The sequence below is a fragment of the Aythya marila genome (assembly GCF_965140915.1).
Source record: "Aythya marila genome assembly, chromosome: 7".
Taxonomy (NCBI): Eukaryota; Metazoa; Chordata; class Aves; order Anseriformes; family Anatidae; genus Aythya; species Aythya marila.
The window spans coordinates 8,819,133-8,837,800 of NC_139048.1; the positions used below are offsets into that span (position 1 = coordinate 8,819,133).

General features: G+C 36.7%; 1 protein-coding gene across 1 annotated transcript in view; it reads right to left on the reverse strand.

Annotated features, from left to right (window-relative positions):
• Nucleotides 1-3,114: 3,114 nt before the first annotated feature.
• NHLRC2 (NHL repeat containing 2) overlaps nucleotides 3,115-18,668 on the reverse strand; it is a gene marked incomplete at its 5' end in the record, with an annotated part of 39,050 nt that continues 23,496 nt past the window's right edge. Inside the window, 5 exons of the mRNA XM_082764332.1 lie at nucleotides 3,115-12,217; nucleotides 15,119-15,344; nucleotides 16,584-16,793; nucleotides 17,836-17,958; nucleotides 18,400-18,631. Of these exons, the coding sequence (XP_082620458.1) occupies nucleotides 11,952-12,217; nucleotides 15,119-15,344; nucleotides 16,584-16,793; nucleotides 17,836-17,958; nucleotides 18,400-18,631 (1,057 nt within the window). The 3' untranslated portion in view covers nucleotides 3,115-11,951. The remainder of the gene's footprint in view (nucleotides 12,218-15,118; nucleotides 15,345-16,583; nucleotides 16,794-17,835; nucleotides 17,959-18,399; nucleotides 18,632-18,668) is intronic.

Genomic DNA, 18,668 nt, shown 5'->3' on the forward strand with positions numbered 1-18,668 from the left:
TGCTTTGTTCAGCAGCCTCAAGTAAATAAAAAATGTTAACCCCCTGCTAAGTTTAATTTCATGACTACTCCTGTTATGATTCAGTAGGTGTTTCATTTTGCAATTCCAAGAGGCAAATTTTGTCACTCTTTACTAGGGATTCCATCTCTGAATGTCCCAGCATATCCTCTGCACCTTCCACGTAGTCTATCAAGTTCTGCCTCATATGCTTCCTTTGATTCAAGTCTGCAATAACAACAGCATTTTATAGCACTTACACTGCTAAGAGCACAGCAAAAATGCTAATTAAATCCATCTTCCTCACTCAACTGCATAAAGGAGAGAAAAATTTAAATGATGGGTTTCTCAGTAGCCCCCAGCAAATTTCCCTTGGATTTAGCTGCCATTTAGAAATCGATGCTCCTACGCACTGTTTGGCACATTTCAATTTTGTACTCTCTTGTGTGATTCCATTTGCTTAATGGATCAAGGTTCGGGAAAACAGCTCCATCTCTCATTCTTAACAATCTCTGTATTTTAGTGTTAAACCCAGATAACCTGTAAAACATTATAACTTTAGTCATTAGCCTGTTAGCGTGCATAAGGAGAGGGAGGGAAAGTGCAGAGGCCTTGACTTAACTGCTACTTCCACTTGATTTAACTACTACTTCCACTGTTAGACTGGACTGTACTTTGCATGAAACACAGCAGGCTTATCTGCTGTCATCTCAAAGGGCTCAGACCTGTGCTAGGGAAGCGATGTGCTTTCCAAACCCGGCTGCATAAAGAAGACATTAAAACTGATGTACTGCCTTCTCATTAGTATTTAGAGATGATGTTAGAACAAGTTCTCAGTTCTCACTGACAATGATTGCAAACTTTAGCTTCAAAGCTCAAAAAAAAAACCGCAGTTCTGCAGTAGGAATTTACACACAAATAAAAAACACAGAGGTAATTTTGACTAAATATTTGGTTTTACTAAAGCAACCTCTTCATTAATATCTAACTACTCCTTAATGTTGCAGTTTTGTTCAGCTTTTGGAAAGCATATCCATTATTTACAGCCTGTTGGTAGGCTCTCTGAGCATTGATAAGCCCACACGTTCTGCTTAAGGGAATGCCTGGCATTGGACAAATATAGAGATTTAACTGAGGGTTGCATGCTAATGCTTTTCCAGAAAAGAAAGAAACAATATGCATTGCTGTAGCAGTATGTTAGAAAGCTACTCTTTTACACTTTTACACTTCAAGTCTAAAATTCTTGCCTCTGCTTTCACATCTGTGCTTATGGAAGATGGCTAAGGCAACCAAAACAGCTCTAGAAAGCCCAATTTCAGCTAAGGTAAAATTTTGCTACATACAGCAGCATGCAAAATTGCCATCAAATACTGGTTTCAATTTCTTTTGGGGCCGCATGCACAAAATACCAAGGTGACAGGTGGAAAGGAAAAAATTCAGATGAGGAAGCAGGGTCGTGATTTTGAACACCCACAGGAAACCAGACTCCGTAGATTGGAAGGACAGGGAAGGGAAAGAAGCCTTTTAAAGCCTCATCTATCCCATCTCTGGGTAAGTTCTTCTTGGCAGGAGACTGCAGAATCCCTTGCAATAACAAGAAAATATTTTGGCCCCATCGTTAAATTTCATATGAAAGGCTCCCTTCCCCTGCCTTTAGGAAGAATGTAAGTAATTGCTTCTTAGAGCAGCCACTCTGAGGCCACGGAAAGGGGCAGTGCCTTCCTCAGTTCTGGCAAAATGCACAAATCCAGCTCAGTCAAATATGTGGTTGGACACAATGGCACTTACTACCACGCAAAAAACTATAGGTTTATACATACAGGTTTTTTATTATTTTTATTATTAAAATTAATACTTGGATTAAAAATTGGGGGTGAAGGTATCATTTCAGATGAGATGACTGAAAATAAGTGAACTTTCAGCTTTATCATCCAAAGCGAATGCTCACTAAGATGCTGAGATATCACTCACCGCCTAAGCTGAGTTAGGTTTGGCAGGAGTTTTATATGCACTTTATATGAAAACATAGAAATGCAAATAAATTTGCTTGAATGTTTGTCAAATTCAGACTTCATGCATCAGGCTACAGTGAATATATTTCATCTGGATGGAAAATCAAAGAAAATTAGTTGAGTTTTATAGGTAATAATAGAAATTAGCAATATTATTTAACAAGGGGAGAAAAACCAACTTAGCTCCACTACTAGGGCTCAGCTATTGCAGTAAACAAGCCAGATTTTTTTTGCATACAATACTTTCATTAACAATTAATTATTGTATTGTTAAGAACATGATGCAAAGCATAAGAGATAATATTTGTAGGTATGCTGGTATCGCTCTTCAGTTGTATCACTGCACAAGAAGCCTGTATTAGTAGTCTGTATCCATATGTTCTTAGTCAAAGCTGTAAAACTGTTATCCAAGTGAAATAATTATAATAAAACAATTATATTCGGCACAAGCTGTTGGTAGAGTATGCTTCAACCATAATTATTACAATTAAACATTTTTACTATGATAGTTATTGTCAACAGAACAAAATGTTCACCTCTCTAGGCAAGTGAGGAAGAAATGGGGGAAGATTGTACTCCCTCATTCCTCACATTAAAGTCTGGGTGAAGTCAAACCAAGCATTTGCTTACAGCAACTCCCATCTTTCCAGGGGCCATGCAACGTCAAGCAGGAGAAGAAAAGCTGTGTCTATAAGCACCTACACAGTGCAAACTGTGGCAGTTACAGGCTACTATGGCTAACAGTGCTCCACAGCAGACCTCAATGCAGCAAGACCTGTTCCAGTAGCTAAGCTAGTTCTTAGCATCTCTGAAAAAACAAAAAAAAAAACAAAAAAAAAAACCAACTACAAGTCTGCAAACAGTCTGTGACTCATCCAGCACAACACTTTTCATCTCTCTTATGTGCACAAATGGAATAAAAACAGGTCTCTTGTGTCCAGATCACTGGGTAAACCTGAAGCTGGAGACTCTTCATGACTGCACACAGTTTTACCAAACCTCAGGTCCGGGAATGGTCAGTTGACACCCATGGCTGCACAGCCCTGAAGGAAAGGGAGCGTGAAACAAATTGTACTTATTGTGTACAAGATTTTAATCAAGTTGTAATGCCTTATGGCACACACATTTTATTACTTCCACATCTATGTTGATGTAAAGATTGACAGACAAGCCAAGCTTTGAAAGAAAAGATAAAATTTTTAATGTTTATTTTTCCATGAAAAAGCTTTACAAGGAGAAATAGGCTTCATAGGGGAGAAAATACATTCTTCAATCACTGTTTATTTGCTGAATTGAAATCTGAAGCTAGCATTTCTTCCACAGCGTATTTATTTGTTCTCATAATATTACAGGACATTTACCTTTTACTTAAAAAGGATCATAACCCATGAATATTGTTAAGAACTCTATTAGGTGATGCTGTGTATGAAGAATCTCCACAATCTACATCAGCTGCAGATGATGTGCTTTCAGTTCTAATTCTTCCCATACTTTGTAGTAACAAATATAAAACATGTCTTTTAAACGTTCAGATATTTGAAAGGCTTTGCATCACATGCAATGGAAAAAAAAAGAGGTTTAGTATCTCAAAGAGCAGACAAAAATATTCCCATGTCCTTAAAGCAACACTGTAGTACTCAAAGAAGAAAAAAAAATCCCCATCTTTCCATCTAAACAATACAAGCCATGTACTAAGGTGTTAAATGCTCAACTGTGACTTTCTTCACTAGTGCTATACTGCAGGGATTTTAAAGCATCCCAACAGCAGAACCTAAATGAAGCTATATGGTTTCATCACAGTGAGAACCAGACCCTTCAGAGCTCCCTCTCCACACAGCTCTCTGCCATTTAAATAATATTTGCTCATAGAATAGAAGAAACAAATGAAAACAACGACAACAAAAGCAGACCAACTCCCTGTCCTCAAATGTCAAGAAGAATCATCCTCGCCCTTCTAAATTAAAGTTTTAACCTCTGTCTTACTTGCATCCCAGCTTCTGCAAGACATTTGAAATCATCCTGCTAGGTTTGTTTTTAAGTGTACATAAGAGGTACGTTTGCAAGACAGAGAAAAAGCCTCTTGAAAGTAAAAGTACTTCACAGGAGGAGTAGCTTGAATAAAAAGCACTTTAATTTCAACTTAATTCTACAACGTAACAGTGAAAAAAACTTTACAGCTTCTGAATTAGTACAGAATTTTAAAAAACACAAAACTCACAAATCATGAAGGTCAAATAAATACCTTATTTCAATCAACACTCCAGCTTTTCTACAAAGACACACTTTCAAGTATTTTTATTCAAGGCACTGATTTCTTCCTTCAGTCATCATGATGTAATGAAAATGCAGAATTTCTGTCGCATTGGACTGAACTACTAAAGATACTTGCTGGTAACCTTGGAGAGCCTGAATGTCACCTAGTTGCAGTTTTTCAATTACCTTATTTTTCCTTATTAATATCTATATACAATCACACAAATCCATCATAATTTAACAGTACAATGATTTACATAAGAGAAAGCTTTAAGTGCACTAATTTTCTTTTAAAAGCAAGACTGGATATTTTTGAAGTTAAATACTTAAGATATAAACCATCTAGCATTTCTGTTACGGAATCATAGAACATCCCAGGTTGGAAGGGACCCACAAGGATCATCAAGTCCAACTCCTGGCTCCACACAGGACTACCACAAAATCAAACCCAATGTCTGAGAGGTTGCCCAAATGCTTCTTGAACTCCGGCAGGCTGTCCCAGAGAGCAGAGCTCAGCGCCTGCCCCTCCGCCTCCCTCGTGAGGGAGCTGCAGGCCGCCATGAGGCCTCCCCTCAGCCTGCTCTGCTCAGGGCTGAGCAAATCCAGGGACCTCAGCTGCTCCTCACACGTCTTGCTCTCTAGGCCCTTCACCATCTCTGTAACCCTCCTTCGGGCACTCTCTAACAGTTCTATGTCCTTTTTACACTGCTGTGCCCCAAAATGCACATAGTTCTTGAGGCGAGGCTGCACCAGAGCAGAGCAGCAGGGGACAACGCCTGCCCTTGACCAGCTAGCAGCGTGGTGCTTGATGCCCAGCTGGCTCTTTGGGCTGCCAGGGCACACTCCTATTGACTCATTCAGCTTGCCATCAACCAGAACCCCCAGATCCCTTTCTGCAGGGCTGTTCTCCAGCCTCTCATTCCCCAGTCTGTTCGTATACCCAGGATTGCCCCTTCCCAGCTGCAGAATCCAGCATTTGCTCCTGTTGAACTTCACTTGGTGATTGCCCAGACCTTTAATTTGTTGTGAGCTCTCTCCTTGCAGGCCTCTCTTCCCTTGAGGGAATCGACAACTCCTCCTAACCTACAAACTTAGTATGCATTTGAGTCCCGCATCCAGATCATTTAAAAAATCAAGAGAACCTGTCCTAAAATCGAGCCCTAGGAAGCCCAACTAGTGACAGGCCACCAGCCATTTACTGTAGTTCAACTTACTAAAACCCTTTGGGCCCGATCTGTCAGCTAATTGTTCACACATCATGTTGTGTACTTGCCAAGCTGGACATTGGAGAGAAACAATACTGTAAACTTTGCTAAAATCTCCCCAAAATCACACCTACTGGCTTCCATTGGTCAACTAGATGAGTAACTTTGTTATGAAAGGAAATTAAATTAGTTAAGCAGGACTTTCCCCTCATGAACCCGTGTTGGCTATGTTCCACCACTTAACTCTCAATTCCAAAAATTTAAAACCTGGAAGTCATCTGAAATAGCCAACTCTCAGCACACATTTCTTGAATGGATGGTTTAAAACCAGGTATTTCAGCTTCATCAAAAGCTTGAAGAACTAGCTCTTATTTACTTATTTATTTTAAACATAAAACCAAATTGGGAATAGTTATCTCACTTACTATGAAGTCTGACAATGTCCAGATGGGTTGAGTTTCTAAATACACCATCAAGAGGGGAAAAATATATTGTGGAATATTGCTCTTCTGAGGCATGTTGAGTACAGAGCATTAAGTTAAGGTAGACTTATAAATAGATTTCTACAAGTGCGATTTCTTTAACTCAAAATTATCAACGTTACAAAGGAACTAAGCAAGGCTTGAAAAACACTTGTAATTCTTTTTCTTATCCCTAGAGCCTGCAGTTGGACAAAAAGTCCTCTCGTATACTTTGAAAGCATTGGACCAACAAGGCAGTACACTAAACAACAAGTAACTATAGCTGCACAAACACTCAACGTAAATCCAAGGTTTTAGTCTTTCAGCTGTATCAAAAGTACATTATCCTGTGATAATAATAAAGCACAATCTTCAACAACATAGCAAGCTGGGGTATCTTTCAAATCACCTAATATTCTTAAGTATTTAATCTGCAGTTTCCTGAAGCCAAGAGCCAAGAAAGTCCATGCATAGGCTACTCAAGTTTGAGATGCTTTAGGAGATCTAGAAACAACTTCAGAACTTAATTTAATAGGGCCAGAGATAAAGGTAAAAAAAAAAAAAATGATAGTAGCTGCATCGTTGTAGAGTTTGATGAAGTTGACTTGAGGACATAATCTTACTTTAATGTTACCTAGAACTGTATGGAAGGGTTTAGACAGGTCCTGGATTTCAGTAACTATTAGCAGGTTATCTTAAAATAAAGAGCACTAAATAATCGATTAAATATTTTTTTCAGTGAGAGTAAGGGCAAAATTCTCACCCTCTGTATGGAGTAAAATTTTACAGGCCATAAAGAGGAGCAGACCTAGGAAGCAGGTAACTCCAGAATGCCAGTACACACTAGGTCTATGCATTCTGAGGATCAGTGCTGTGCAACTCATCTTGAAACCCTCACCTCATTTGCACCCATTTGGAGTGAGCTGCCAGGTAACATTGTCCTTGAATGGAAGAGCCCTATTGCACTTTCTTTTTACACCCCAGCCCTAAAGCAGGGGAGAGGCGAGGGGCTGGTGGAGGAAATTATCCTACTTGGATCCCTCAATGGTAATAAGATACTGGCCATATTTCAGTCCTGGGGAAGCTACAAGAGGAAAAGGTAGACACAGAAACCTGACCAACTCCTCTCCTCACCCTAAACCCCCTCCAATATTATGACAAAAATCAAAATAAACCCAGAAATTCAAGTCATAGTTGTGTTGAATCCTTAATAAGAATGAAAGCTAATCTTTAACAAGAGAAAGTGATTTTACATACAACAGTTCAACATCTACAAAACTATCAGAACAGCCGGGTCTGATGGAAGACAGTAATCAAGCTTGGTTATATGAACACAATAGAATATAAAATATTCTATGAAATATTTCTGAATTAATGATCTGCTGCAGAATGCAAAGCCAGAAGTGATGGTTCAATTAAAAAACAAAACAAAAAGGTCTCACTTTTGCAGTGACTGTCTGCAACTAACTCTCACTATTCTTATATCTTCCTGACGAGGGACAGAGAAGCTCATGCAACCCCTGACAAACTTTTTTTCAGTGAAAATGATTATAATTAATTTTAAATACTACCTCTTTGCTAACATAAATAGGTTATCTTAGCTGATTATACAAACAACTGAGCTGGCAGATTTGAGTGTGCAGTTACCATCAGGAAGGGTAGGTAATAAACTGCTACCTATGGTAAATTCTTCTGTTAGAAGAAGTACAGCTTGGAGTACACACACACAACCTGTTACAGCACCTCTCACACATCATACAGTGAAGAAAACTTACTTTTGACTTGCAACACAGTTTATGAACACACACTTCTGTGGAAATTTAGCTGCAATATGTCTTTGAGGTAAGTGTTAAGTAGGAACATTAATTTTCAAAAAATATGTAAAACTTTGCTATTGTCTGCTAAACTGTAAGCCATTTTAAACTAGATATATCATTGATAAACTCTACAAAGTCAAACATTTAAGGCTGTCATGTACATAGCAAACCTTGTTAGGAATCAAAAACTCAAGAGAACTTGAAACTGTGGTCAGTAATGCAACTCTCTTTGCTAGAGTAATTAGTCAATAATTAAAGGAGGAAAAGGACATGCCCCTGTACAAGAAGGGAAGTCACTTCGTTCTGATCATCTCCCTCCTCTAAGCAAGAGATAAGGAACAAGTTTTTCTTGATGCTCTCACAAAAGATACTTTTACTTTGAACTACAAGACTTGCCCATTGGAATAAAAAAGTGCATAAAGAATATATATAATATACTGAAAGCCATATGCATTTTTACTCTGGCTAAATAATTTCAAAAAAAAAAAAAAGTGCTGTTCCAAGAAAGGAAATACTAGAACTAAAAACTGCAAATGCCTCTGAATTTGTTTCCATTATACAAAGCAAGCATGACCAATATTCTTTAGAGATTTGCTATAGTAATTTATGACTTTATAGGTCTGATGCAAAACCTATTAAAGTCAGTGGGAAAGCATGATTTGAAAAGGCCTTGAATTACATACTGTTACTGTAAGATACAAATCTGGGAATGCTGAGCCATACCAATATGCTGGTAGTGGACTTTTTAGTTGATTTTTTTTTTTTTTCATATCAGGAAACACTATAAACTACATTACCATACAAATAGATATCAGCCGTCTAATTTATCAGTATTTAGAGACAGTAGTAAAATTTCCCATTTTTCTGAATTGTATTTTGAAGATGGTTTCTGGTAACTTAACTGAAACTTCTGTAGCTTGTAGAAGCCATTGTTTTTGCCTGTCTGGTTACACTTACGGCACTTCTTGCTTTAGTGTAACAGCATCTTCTAAACCCTGGAGAAAGCAATGGAAACAGCATCCCTTTTGTAGAGTAAAAGTAAACATCATAAGCTTTTGAAAAGCATGTTATTCTAATTATAGAACATTCAAATGTCTGTATGTCACATCTGAAACATAAGGAGGGACTCAGTGATGTGTGTGCTACTCCTTGGACAAAAAAAAAAAAAACAGGCTATGTGATAAACACCAGTCATAGTGAACACACAGACTGAGGATCAGAAGAACCCCAGTAACATCATCAGGAAGAACCGGAGCACACTGAGAATCAGCTACATCTCAGAAGATGGAGAATGATTACAGCAGTGTCCTTGCATGAAACCCGCTAGGACAAGTCAGGGAAAGAAGCTCTCCCTTGTAAACTGAAGGGGTTATTGCATAGAATGGTTTAGAACTTATGGGATGCAGGGGGAAAAGCATTCCAGGACATTCACCTTTTTCAGGTCAAGTTTTTGAGATAGTCTCACAGTTTCTGTCTCTTTTTTAGGGTAAAGCTAAAGTTCAGATTCTAGAAATAGAATCATAGAATCATTTAGGTTGGAAAAGAACTCTAAGATCACCTGCTCCAAATTTTAATTTAGCTCTGCCAAGTTCACCATTAAACCCCCTGGTTAGTATACACCCCTCAGTTTATATAGGATTCAGTCAACTGCTGCAAGACATGGACTTAAAGAAAAAAAAAGGTTCAAACACATTTTCCTACTCTCTGCTAGTAAAGCAGAAATTGTTTTCACTACTTAAAATACGGCTACAACTAAATCTTTAAAGGTCCTTTACAGTCTGATCCCAGACTTCAGCTTGATGCTTACGCAACAGTTTTCCTACTATCTACTATCACACCTTCCCAATAAGCTGCAGTAGTTCTGAATGCATTTACACACAGTAACTAGAAGTTGAATCTTGAAAACAAAAAGGATATGACCCTTAAACATTTGTTTATATTTTCGATATAAATGTATGTATATGTCTACAACACTGTATTTAAACACTATACACTGTAGTTAAACAAAGTTAGGAATACATGGCCTTTCCCTACATTAATTAAAGCAATACTTTAATTAAAAAGTGTCATTAAGATAACAGATTTGTTGAGACTTTTTTCTGTATGCCAAAATACAAGGTAGAATTTGATGGTCTTGTCCAATCAAAACAGACAAATATAATTTCGGTTGGAAATGAGAGGGGGAAAAAAGACAACAACAAAAAAACCTATCTGCTCAGTTGTATACTCAAGATAACTAAGAATTTAATTTGTTATTCTGAACTTCTGAAACTAACGCTTGCTTTTTACAGTAAGCAACAGAAAAATTGTGAGTTAGCTGGAAGCTTATCTAAGGTTTCCTGGCTACCACCCAAAGTTAAATAAACAACAACAAAAACTCTTAAAGATTTGTAATAAAGTGTGAGAAGTGATTAATGCCCTATAATCGGTTTCTTTACCTTCATCCTTTCAACAGCATTTGCAATCTGTGAACAAAGTAGCAAAGCTTTATCCTTCTTCAAAATGGTATGTGAGATTGAGAGGTTTACTCAAAGGAACTGAAACACTGAATTAGAAAAGTTGCTTAAAAAATAAACACAAGAAAATAATAGTTCAGTCCCTGCCTTGCTGACAGGTGAGATAACTACAATTTCTGGTACTGTAGAGAACTCACAGATATGCTGGCATTTCAATAGAAGGAAAAACCACACCAATCCACATGGTTCCCTTAAAACAAAAGCCTCTGGAGTTCATGACCAACATTTCAATCAGTTTTCAATTAGGAATGAGCAACAACAAATCATACCAGGGATTTACTGACAGGTGTCAGGAACAATGGTGACTGCTTTAGAAAACACAACATAACAATTCTTTCACTACTATACATCATACTATATGTAAAAATACCATCTTCAAATTTAAAACAAATTCATCTTCTCAGGACTGATCCTCATAATCAGAGCACCGGACCTAATCCAATTATACTTAAGCACTGTGGAAATCCTTCCAATTCAATAAGAAAATTGCACACCCTCCCGTATTCCTGCTACTTCCTATGGCAAATTCATCAACTTTTACTCACAAAACATTTAACCACCAAAGGCAGAGTTTTGGGAATACAGCTTCAAATCAAAGCACTTTACTCAAAGACTGAATCACCAGTTTTCTAGCAAAAGCTCAGAACCTCTAGACACGAATGCAACCATCCATTATTAAACGTACGGTTCTGATTCAGAGGCCACCATAACAAATGGGTGGACAAACAGCAACTTCAAAAGACTTTGAATCACACATTAGGAGTGTAGCATCATTCTTAATATTGTATGCTTCCAAGACAGAAGTCTTCAGACTGGGTTTTACAAAGAAATCATAAACGTGGAAAAGGAAAGTGATTCACCTGCTTGAAATGGTTGACATTTAATTTTTGTAGTTTAGATAATCAACCATTTTCTACCACTTACATAAAATGTAAATCAGTATATATCAGAAAGATTCCAGCATTTTCTTTTTCTTTACAAATATACACACACACTAGAGAGGCACATTCTTTGTTAGAAATCAGCATGATTTTTTTTTTGTAGGAACTCAAACATTTCCTTTCACAGAAATTTTTCCATGAAACCGTGCTCTTCATATAAGGCAGTCGTATCTAGTTAAACAAAACAATCAGTTTGCATAACATTAGAGCTGCACCTAGTTTAAGATGTATTTTCAAAATACATGTGTCATAAGTGCCACTACAGAGAAATAAGCAAGATGCTCCTTTTACAGCCTGGAGAAAAAAACTATTAGGTTTGACATTCTATTAAAATTTAAGGGCACAAAAGGAATCTCTAACTGTTAGTCTGAAATGATCTGATTATTCTAACAGCACATATAGTGCAAAGAATTTCTTACAGTGTAGTCACAAGGCAATACTAACTCTTTCAAAAGGATGTTAAAAATTTTTGCTCATTGCTTAGAATGGCGTATGTCCAACGTATTCACAACTGGCAATGGAGTCTGAAGTATTACAGTATCATTGTTTCTACTGTAATGAAAAGAAATCAGGTTGTGATTATAAATGTTCATGTTAAACTGTAAGGAATTCTATTGCATTTTACCAAGAATATTATTTCTTAGGTTTGTCATAAGCTCCAGGAAGATGGCCAATGGAGAAAAGTTATCTATCCATATTTTCTCCTACAGTGGAAAGCAAAATAAAGCACCACATTAGCTGGCTTTGGGTTAGTTAGTTAAAAATGTGTATGTTAGTTCAACTTGAGTCAAGCTGGCTTGGTTTTCACTTGCTATCTGTAAAGGCTGACTGAATGAGATTCCTTTCATCAAACAGGCACTGCTATCTTTGCTGCAATAGTAGAGGCACGCTTTGATAGCCAGGACAGCTTCAGCTGATAGACAGCTCCTTGGTAACTGAAAGGGAATGACAGTTTGACAGGAAACATCCTTAATTTCTCCAGACAGACTCTGTCCTTGAAGCAACCATGTATTATCTGCAAAAGAACAACAAATTTTATCATTAGGATATTTAATACCATGTCTGAAACCTATAGAAAACACTAATTTTGCTCATATGACAACATGACCTTTTTTCCATATAGAACATAAAGGAAATTTCCCTTCTGATTTTTTCATCATGGGAAAAAAAATTTAAAAATAAAAATGGTTTACAAGTGCTTCTTCAGTAGTCATTTAAAGGTAATCCACAGCTTTGCTTCAGAAGTGTGGGTGTATCTCCACAGTACACTTTAGCTAAATGCAATGAATCTGTAATTTGTCCTATACACTTTTAAGAGGATATTAAAATTTCTTCTGATACTTAAAACTCCTGAAATTAATTGGTTGTTATATGTTTGTATTAGAGGCCTAATACTCTAGGCAAGACATCTGCCATAAATGCACAGAACTGCAGGTACTTTATCATGTTTCCAAACAGAAATGTTGGCTTTATAAACAGGTTGCTGTAATTTAGCTATGTTCAGTCTGACTATTATAACAAAATTTGAGTTTTACATTTATTTAAATATTTAAGAGTATGTGAACTGCAAAATAAACTGCACAATGTATGTACCTACTTCATTGCATTGCACTCTGTATTTTATTCTAAAATGAGATGGATGATGTGCTCTTTCTGGCATTTTTAAGAAAATACCTTAAATTTGGCTCTAGAAGTTATGAGCTTGAAATGTCTTGTTGAGTTTAAGTTACTTATCTTCTCCAGTTTTGCTAACCCTTGAAGATCTGACATGTATCTTCACCTCAACAATATTTGGAGATTTTTATAGGTCAAAAAGTGTGCTGGAAATAGTCTATTTGTACTCCGAAAGCATAAACTACAATAAGAAACTGCCTTAAATCATGAAGTGTATAACCAGATTGCAGGCCCTGTACAGTATTTGTTGATTGCTTTTAAAAACAACCCATTTAATTAAGCTACCACATGGATATATAGACACTTTGAAAGCTAGCCAACAAAGTATGAGTCAGAAGATGAGATGTTTAGCTTCAGATCATTTTAACTGCATCTACAAGCAGTAATGACTATTAACATGTATTTATTATTGTAAAAGACAATATGGCATGTAAATTCAGGCTGAGAACAATTACTCAGAATTTTAGAATCCTGCAGCATTTCAAAAAAAATGAATGTTTTCCAATGCAGTATAGTAAATGAGCAGAAGTAATTGAAATAAAAATGTTTCGTCCATTGCTTCTAAAAATCTATTGAATGTCCAAGCGGTGAAATCTCAACATCAAACACATGAAAACAAAACTAAATAAAACTATATTCTAGTTTTTTTTTTCTTGTTTGTGTTTTTTTTTTTTTTTTTTTTTTTTTTTTGGTGTGTTTGGCAAAGCTTTCCTCTGCTCTATAATTGCTTATTTTATTATTTTATTTGGTTCCTCTAAGAAGTAATAGATAGTTCTCTGTGCATCACCTACTTTTAGGGTGCATAAAGTCTGACAGCAAATGTGTTTACGATGTTCAGAAATTTCTCAGAGTCTGAATGAAAGGCATCCTCCCTTCACCCACAAAAGTCAAGTTCACAGTGACAGTCTTACTTAGGCACACAAGGTGAGGAATAGGATACTTTTTAGAAGCCTTGATTCCAGAGATGAGTAAATTATTCCTATAGCATGAGCATACTAGACTTAAAGCAAATGAGTCATACCTGAGTAACTCAATAACCAGACAAAACTGTTTTGACACAATGTGAAAAAAATAGGGGTTATTATGTATATCAGCTTCCGTAGGGTACATCCATACCTAAGCCTCTTCTTTCAAATGGTACTTCCAAGGGCACTGACAGATACTCCCTTCTGAGCACAGCTGGAACACTGGAAAGCACTGTCTCCAAACACTTGCTAATGGTCACCCTGAGCAAGAAGGGGTTTCAGATAACCTTACTATTTTTGTACTGAAAAGAATTTTAAGGAACGCATTCACAGAGTTTATTCTACTGGTCATGCTTCGTGCATAGCAATATCTAGTGTAAGGATGGTAACGATGGCTAGAATTAAAGCACTCCAGTCACATGCTACGTGAACATGTTCCATGTGTTCTTTTAAAATACTTAAGAGTTGAAAGAGATTAATTAAGCCTCACGACGCTGCTCAACCATTAAATATTATTCCCACTTCACAGTAACCAAGGCATGCAGTGACTGTAAGTGTTGCCCAAGGCCAGAAAGGAAGAGCAAAAGTGGCCTGCAATAAATGTCAATTATTTCTGCTGCCTTGACATACCAAAATTTTCCTCCTATATTTGAAAGCATGCCTTGTTATAGAAATATTCAAGTGCAAATATATATATATATATATATATATATATATATATATATATATGAATTACAACAAAGTAGGTTCAAAGTGGTTAGCTAGAAATTTACTTCAAATAATTTTTTGAAGAGACAGAAGGAAAAATGGGAATCTTTCTGGAATATGCTTCAGCTTCACAGTGACCTTTCTCCCAGAAGCAGACAGTAGGGCTGGGCTAAGCCTTTCATGGAGACAGCGTGGTGAGAGCAAAAATCTAAGGAGGAAAAAGCTCAACTGCTCTGGGAGCAGTTCCTCTGCAAGCCCTCACTGGCAACTTGTTTAAAGGAAGTTTTAAAAAAAAAATTAATGCAGCATGCATTAATTCAAGCAAGAAGCTACAATGATCAAGTTCCTTTTTTTTTTTTTTTTTTCTTTTTAATTCTTCCCACTCCAGCTGTTCAATGTATCAACACTAAATAACATTTACCACATCACGGTGTTGTACAGGAACAGACTGGGAGGGACGTTTTGGTTCATCAGATTGAGGTCCCTTGCACGGAAAACACATCCTGATATTATCTACTTTGTTTTTTATCTACTCCTGTTCAACTGATAAAACAACACAAGCACTTTACCTTCTGCTGTGATAAACCAGGCGTTGGGTGCTTCTTCATTCAGTGCTGAATCCGGAGGGAGGGTCAACTTCAATAAAAACTGAATTGTCTGGCCAGGAGCTACAGTCAGTGGATGAAGTTGAATGTTTGGTGCAGATTTAGGCAGTTTTGGAAGGTTTGCTCTTTTGTCCTTTTGCACAGGCAGATGATCTGGAACATCGCACATTTCTGGATTCAGGATAGGCAACTATCAGTAGAAAGCAAAGTATTAATTTTCATTTGTCCTGGTATAGCAAATAGACTTTCACAATACAATCACACTTTGATGGCTGACATGGACAAGGAAAACTAACACGTGACAATATGGTTGCTGTACTGAAACTTTCTGATGGAGCACAATAATACTGCAATGACACGAACACAAAGGAGATGACAAAATAACTTTTAAATGTAAGAGATAAAACTGATTGATATGGATAAAAATATTTACTATTAAAATCATAAAACCTAGAGCTACTTTACAAAATCTACTACTTCAAGTATCCTATAACTTTATTATTTAACATTTGCATTACATTTTTATTTTAAATAAAGTTTATAAGCATTTTCTCCCAATGGGGTGGTAATTGTATCCTTTGGCAATAAAATCCAAGATTCTAACCATGCAGATTATGCAGCAAAGTAAAGGACAATTTCCCAGAAAAGGCTCCAAGATATTACATGGCATGGAAATTTAAATATACATTAAGATTGCATACTATTAAATGCAAGAAGCTTAAAAGAATACAGTAAGATTATTATCTCATATACATACACATGAAAACACCAAGACATGGTATCATTATAAGATAGACAGTACAAATTTGTTTTGCTTTCATGTTTACCAGCAAATTGAGCGCTGCTGTATTTGAAAGTGTTTCCAATTTGACAACTTGAATGCCCCAAATAAAGAATATATAAAATTCTGCATGGCACTCATTAAAAGTTAAACACCATTTAAATGGAAATTTTAAAGTTCAGCAAAGAGTTCAGCACCATAACAGTAAAACAAAGACATTGCTGTATCAACATTTTTGTCAAATTTAGAAGAATTTGGATTTAGAAACTTGGGTTTGGAACTATAAAAGAGTGATGACAGCGCTTCTGCTTTCCCCACAGAAGTCATATTAAATAAACTGTTGTTGACTTTTCTCTCTAGATCACTGTTACAAGCTAACTTCGTTGTATTTTATATTCTCAGTATTCTGCATGGTTTTGGATATTTTTATGTGAAAAGTTTTACATGCAAAAGTTGCTTTTCTGTGAATAAGGCTATCAACAAGCATGCTAGCAGGCAATGCTTGTTTGCTAGATCATCATAAAACATTAGGCGAATATAACTACTGCCCCCAGAAAGTTTATTAGCTATATGATTTTTCTACCACTTACTGCAATAGTAATTTACAAAGAAACACCACTATCAGCCTGTTTAATAAATATTACTTGCCATGGAAAGAATTTTTGTTTCCAAATCCAGCACTTTAATCTGATGATTATTTGTGTCTGCAACATACATCAGGCGTCCATTCTCTTCAACGCACAAACCTCCTGGTTCATTAAAAGTTGACTGTGTAAAGCTGGAACCAATAACATTGCTTGCTTCCCCTGTGCCTGCCAGGGTAGCGCAGTTCTTCGTTTTGGGATCTACAACCTTAATCTAAAATAAAAACAAACAAACAAACAACCTCTCTGAAAAAACTACCAGAATGTGGAAGTTCTGCATTATCTTACATCCTGCATTTTCAGAAGCCAACATTAACTTTGATTATCTTAGGTAACAAGCATGTGTCCTGGAAGCTATGTTATCATACTTTATCAAAAGACATCTCCCAGCTTGCTTCCTGGTCTTCATTCAGTGTTGTCCTCCTAAGGCACCTACCTCTTTGGTATAAAAGTATGCTTGCTGATCAGCTTGGCTTTTTTTCCCCCCCCCCCCTAATATTTGTTGCCTTCCTGAAAACATTTTCAAAATAGTAAGAGCATAATAAAACTGTCACGGTAACTTTTTTTTTTTCCTAAAAATAGATTAATTTTTTCTTAACTTTTTTCTTAAGCTAATAGCAAAAATGTTGATAATGTTTTATACTTTAAACAAAATTTCAGATGGACCACAGATTTTAACAAGTATTTAATGATATATATACCTTATTCTGTAAAACAAGACAAACTACTTATTTTTTAATATATTTAATCAACATACAGTTAGGAACCTTATAGACATTAAAGCTTGAGAACAGTAATACAGAACAACCTGTCTCATCTTTGAATTCCATGGGGGTAACCCACAATACTTCTTCTCGAAACACGAGTGGTTTTTTTTGAGGAAAGAACAAGTCCTCTTGCTCTCCTGGTTTTATCAAACCTGCAGTATTCCTGACTAACCATTCCTAGCTGTTTTGCCCCAGATCAGTTTCTTTGGTAAGATATAATAAAAGGGTCTTTAGTTGGATCTGTAAGTTGGTACAAATTCACCTTCCCCAAGGGGCTGTCATATCAACACAGCAGCATACAACACCAAAACAATGGGTAAAGAGAAGGACCCATAAGGGAAGGAAGGAAGGAAAAAGAACTCACAAAAGAATTCTTATCCTTTCTTTCTTCAGCTCAACCAAGTACAATCTTTGTATGCTCTGAAAATAAACTCTCATAGTAGTAAAAATTGTAAAGCCTGCATATGTCAAGCTACTATATATGCTTACCTTATGATTATAGGAATCTGCCACATACAGCAGTTTTCTTTTCTTGTCCCATGTTATTCCTAGGGGATGCTGCAGCTTCGCATTTATGCCTGCTCCATCCACATCACCAAAGGCAAACAAGTTCTGGAAAATAATATTATTAAATTAAAATATTTGATTAGTCAATGTTGACATGAATTTAAATGATTGTTATTAAATGGAAATTCACTGAGAAAAAAAAAAAACAAGACAACTTTATAACAAGGATACTGAGAACTAGGAAATACGGATGCTAGTGATGGAAATGGAAATTATCAGTATGAATGCAGCTGGCTTTAATAACACCACAGTATTGTTTCAGTTTGGCTATTTTATAAGTAGGTGAAGTAATTTTTTGTATCTGAGGAGCAACGCTCTGCACTACAACTTGAGCACCACGACTGGTACACATTTGCATTCCAAGCAGTGAAGTTAAGAAACTGATGGCCACGGAAACTAATTTACCCTCTCACCCCAACAGTGGTTCCTCCAGGTCAGGCTTGAGAAATATTAGTAGGGCAGTGTGGGGAAGTTTGAAGTGATTACCAATGGATCTCTCTCTCCTCCTACAAGGTGCTTCACTGCTCCGTCTTTCAGAGAGATTGTTCGCACGGTGCTGCTCTCACTGTCCGCTACAAAAAGGCAGTTCCACGGTTCCTCAGAAGCCAGAGAGAGACCTGAAGGTTGTGCAAAGCCTGCCTTATGAGGGTAGGTGTTGTTTCTGTTCTCTTCATTTCCACTCCCGGCAAATCGAAGACAGGTTCCTTTCTTTAAATCACTAAATGAAAATAATACTCATATTCAAGAACAAGTCT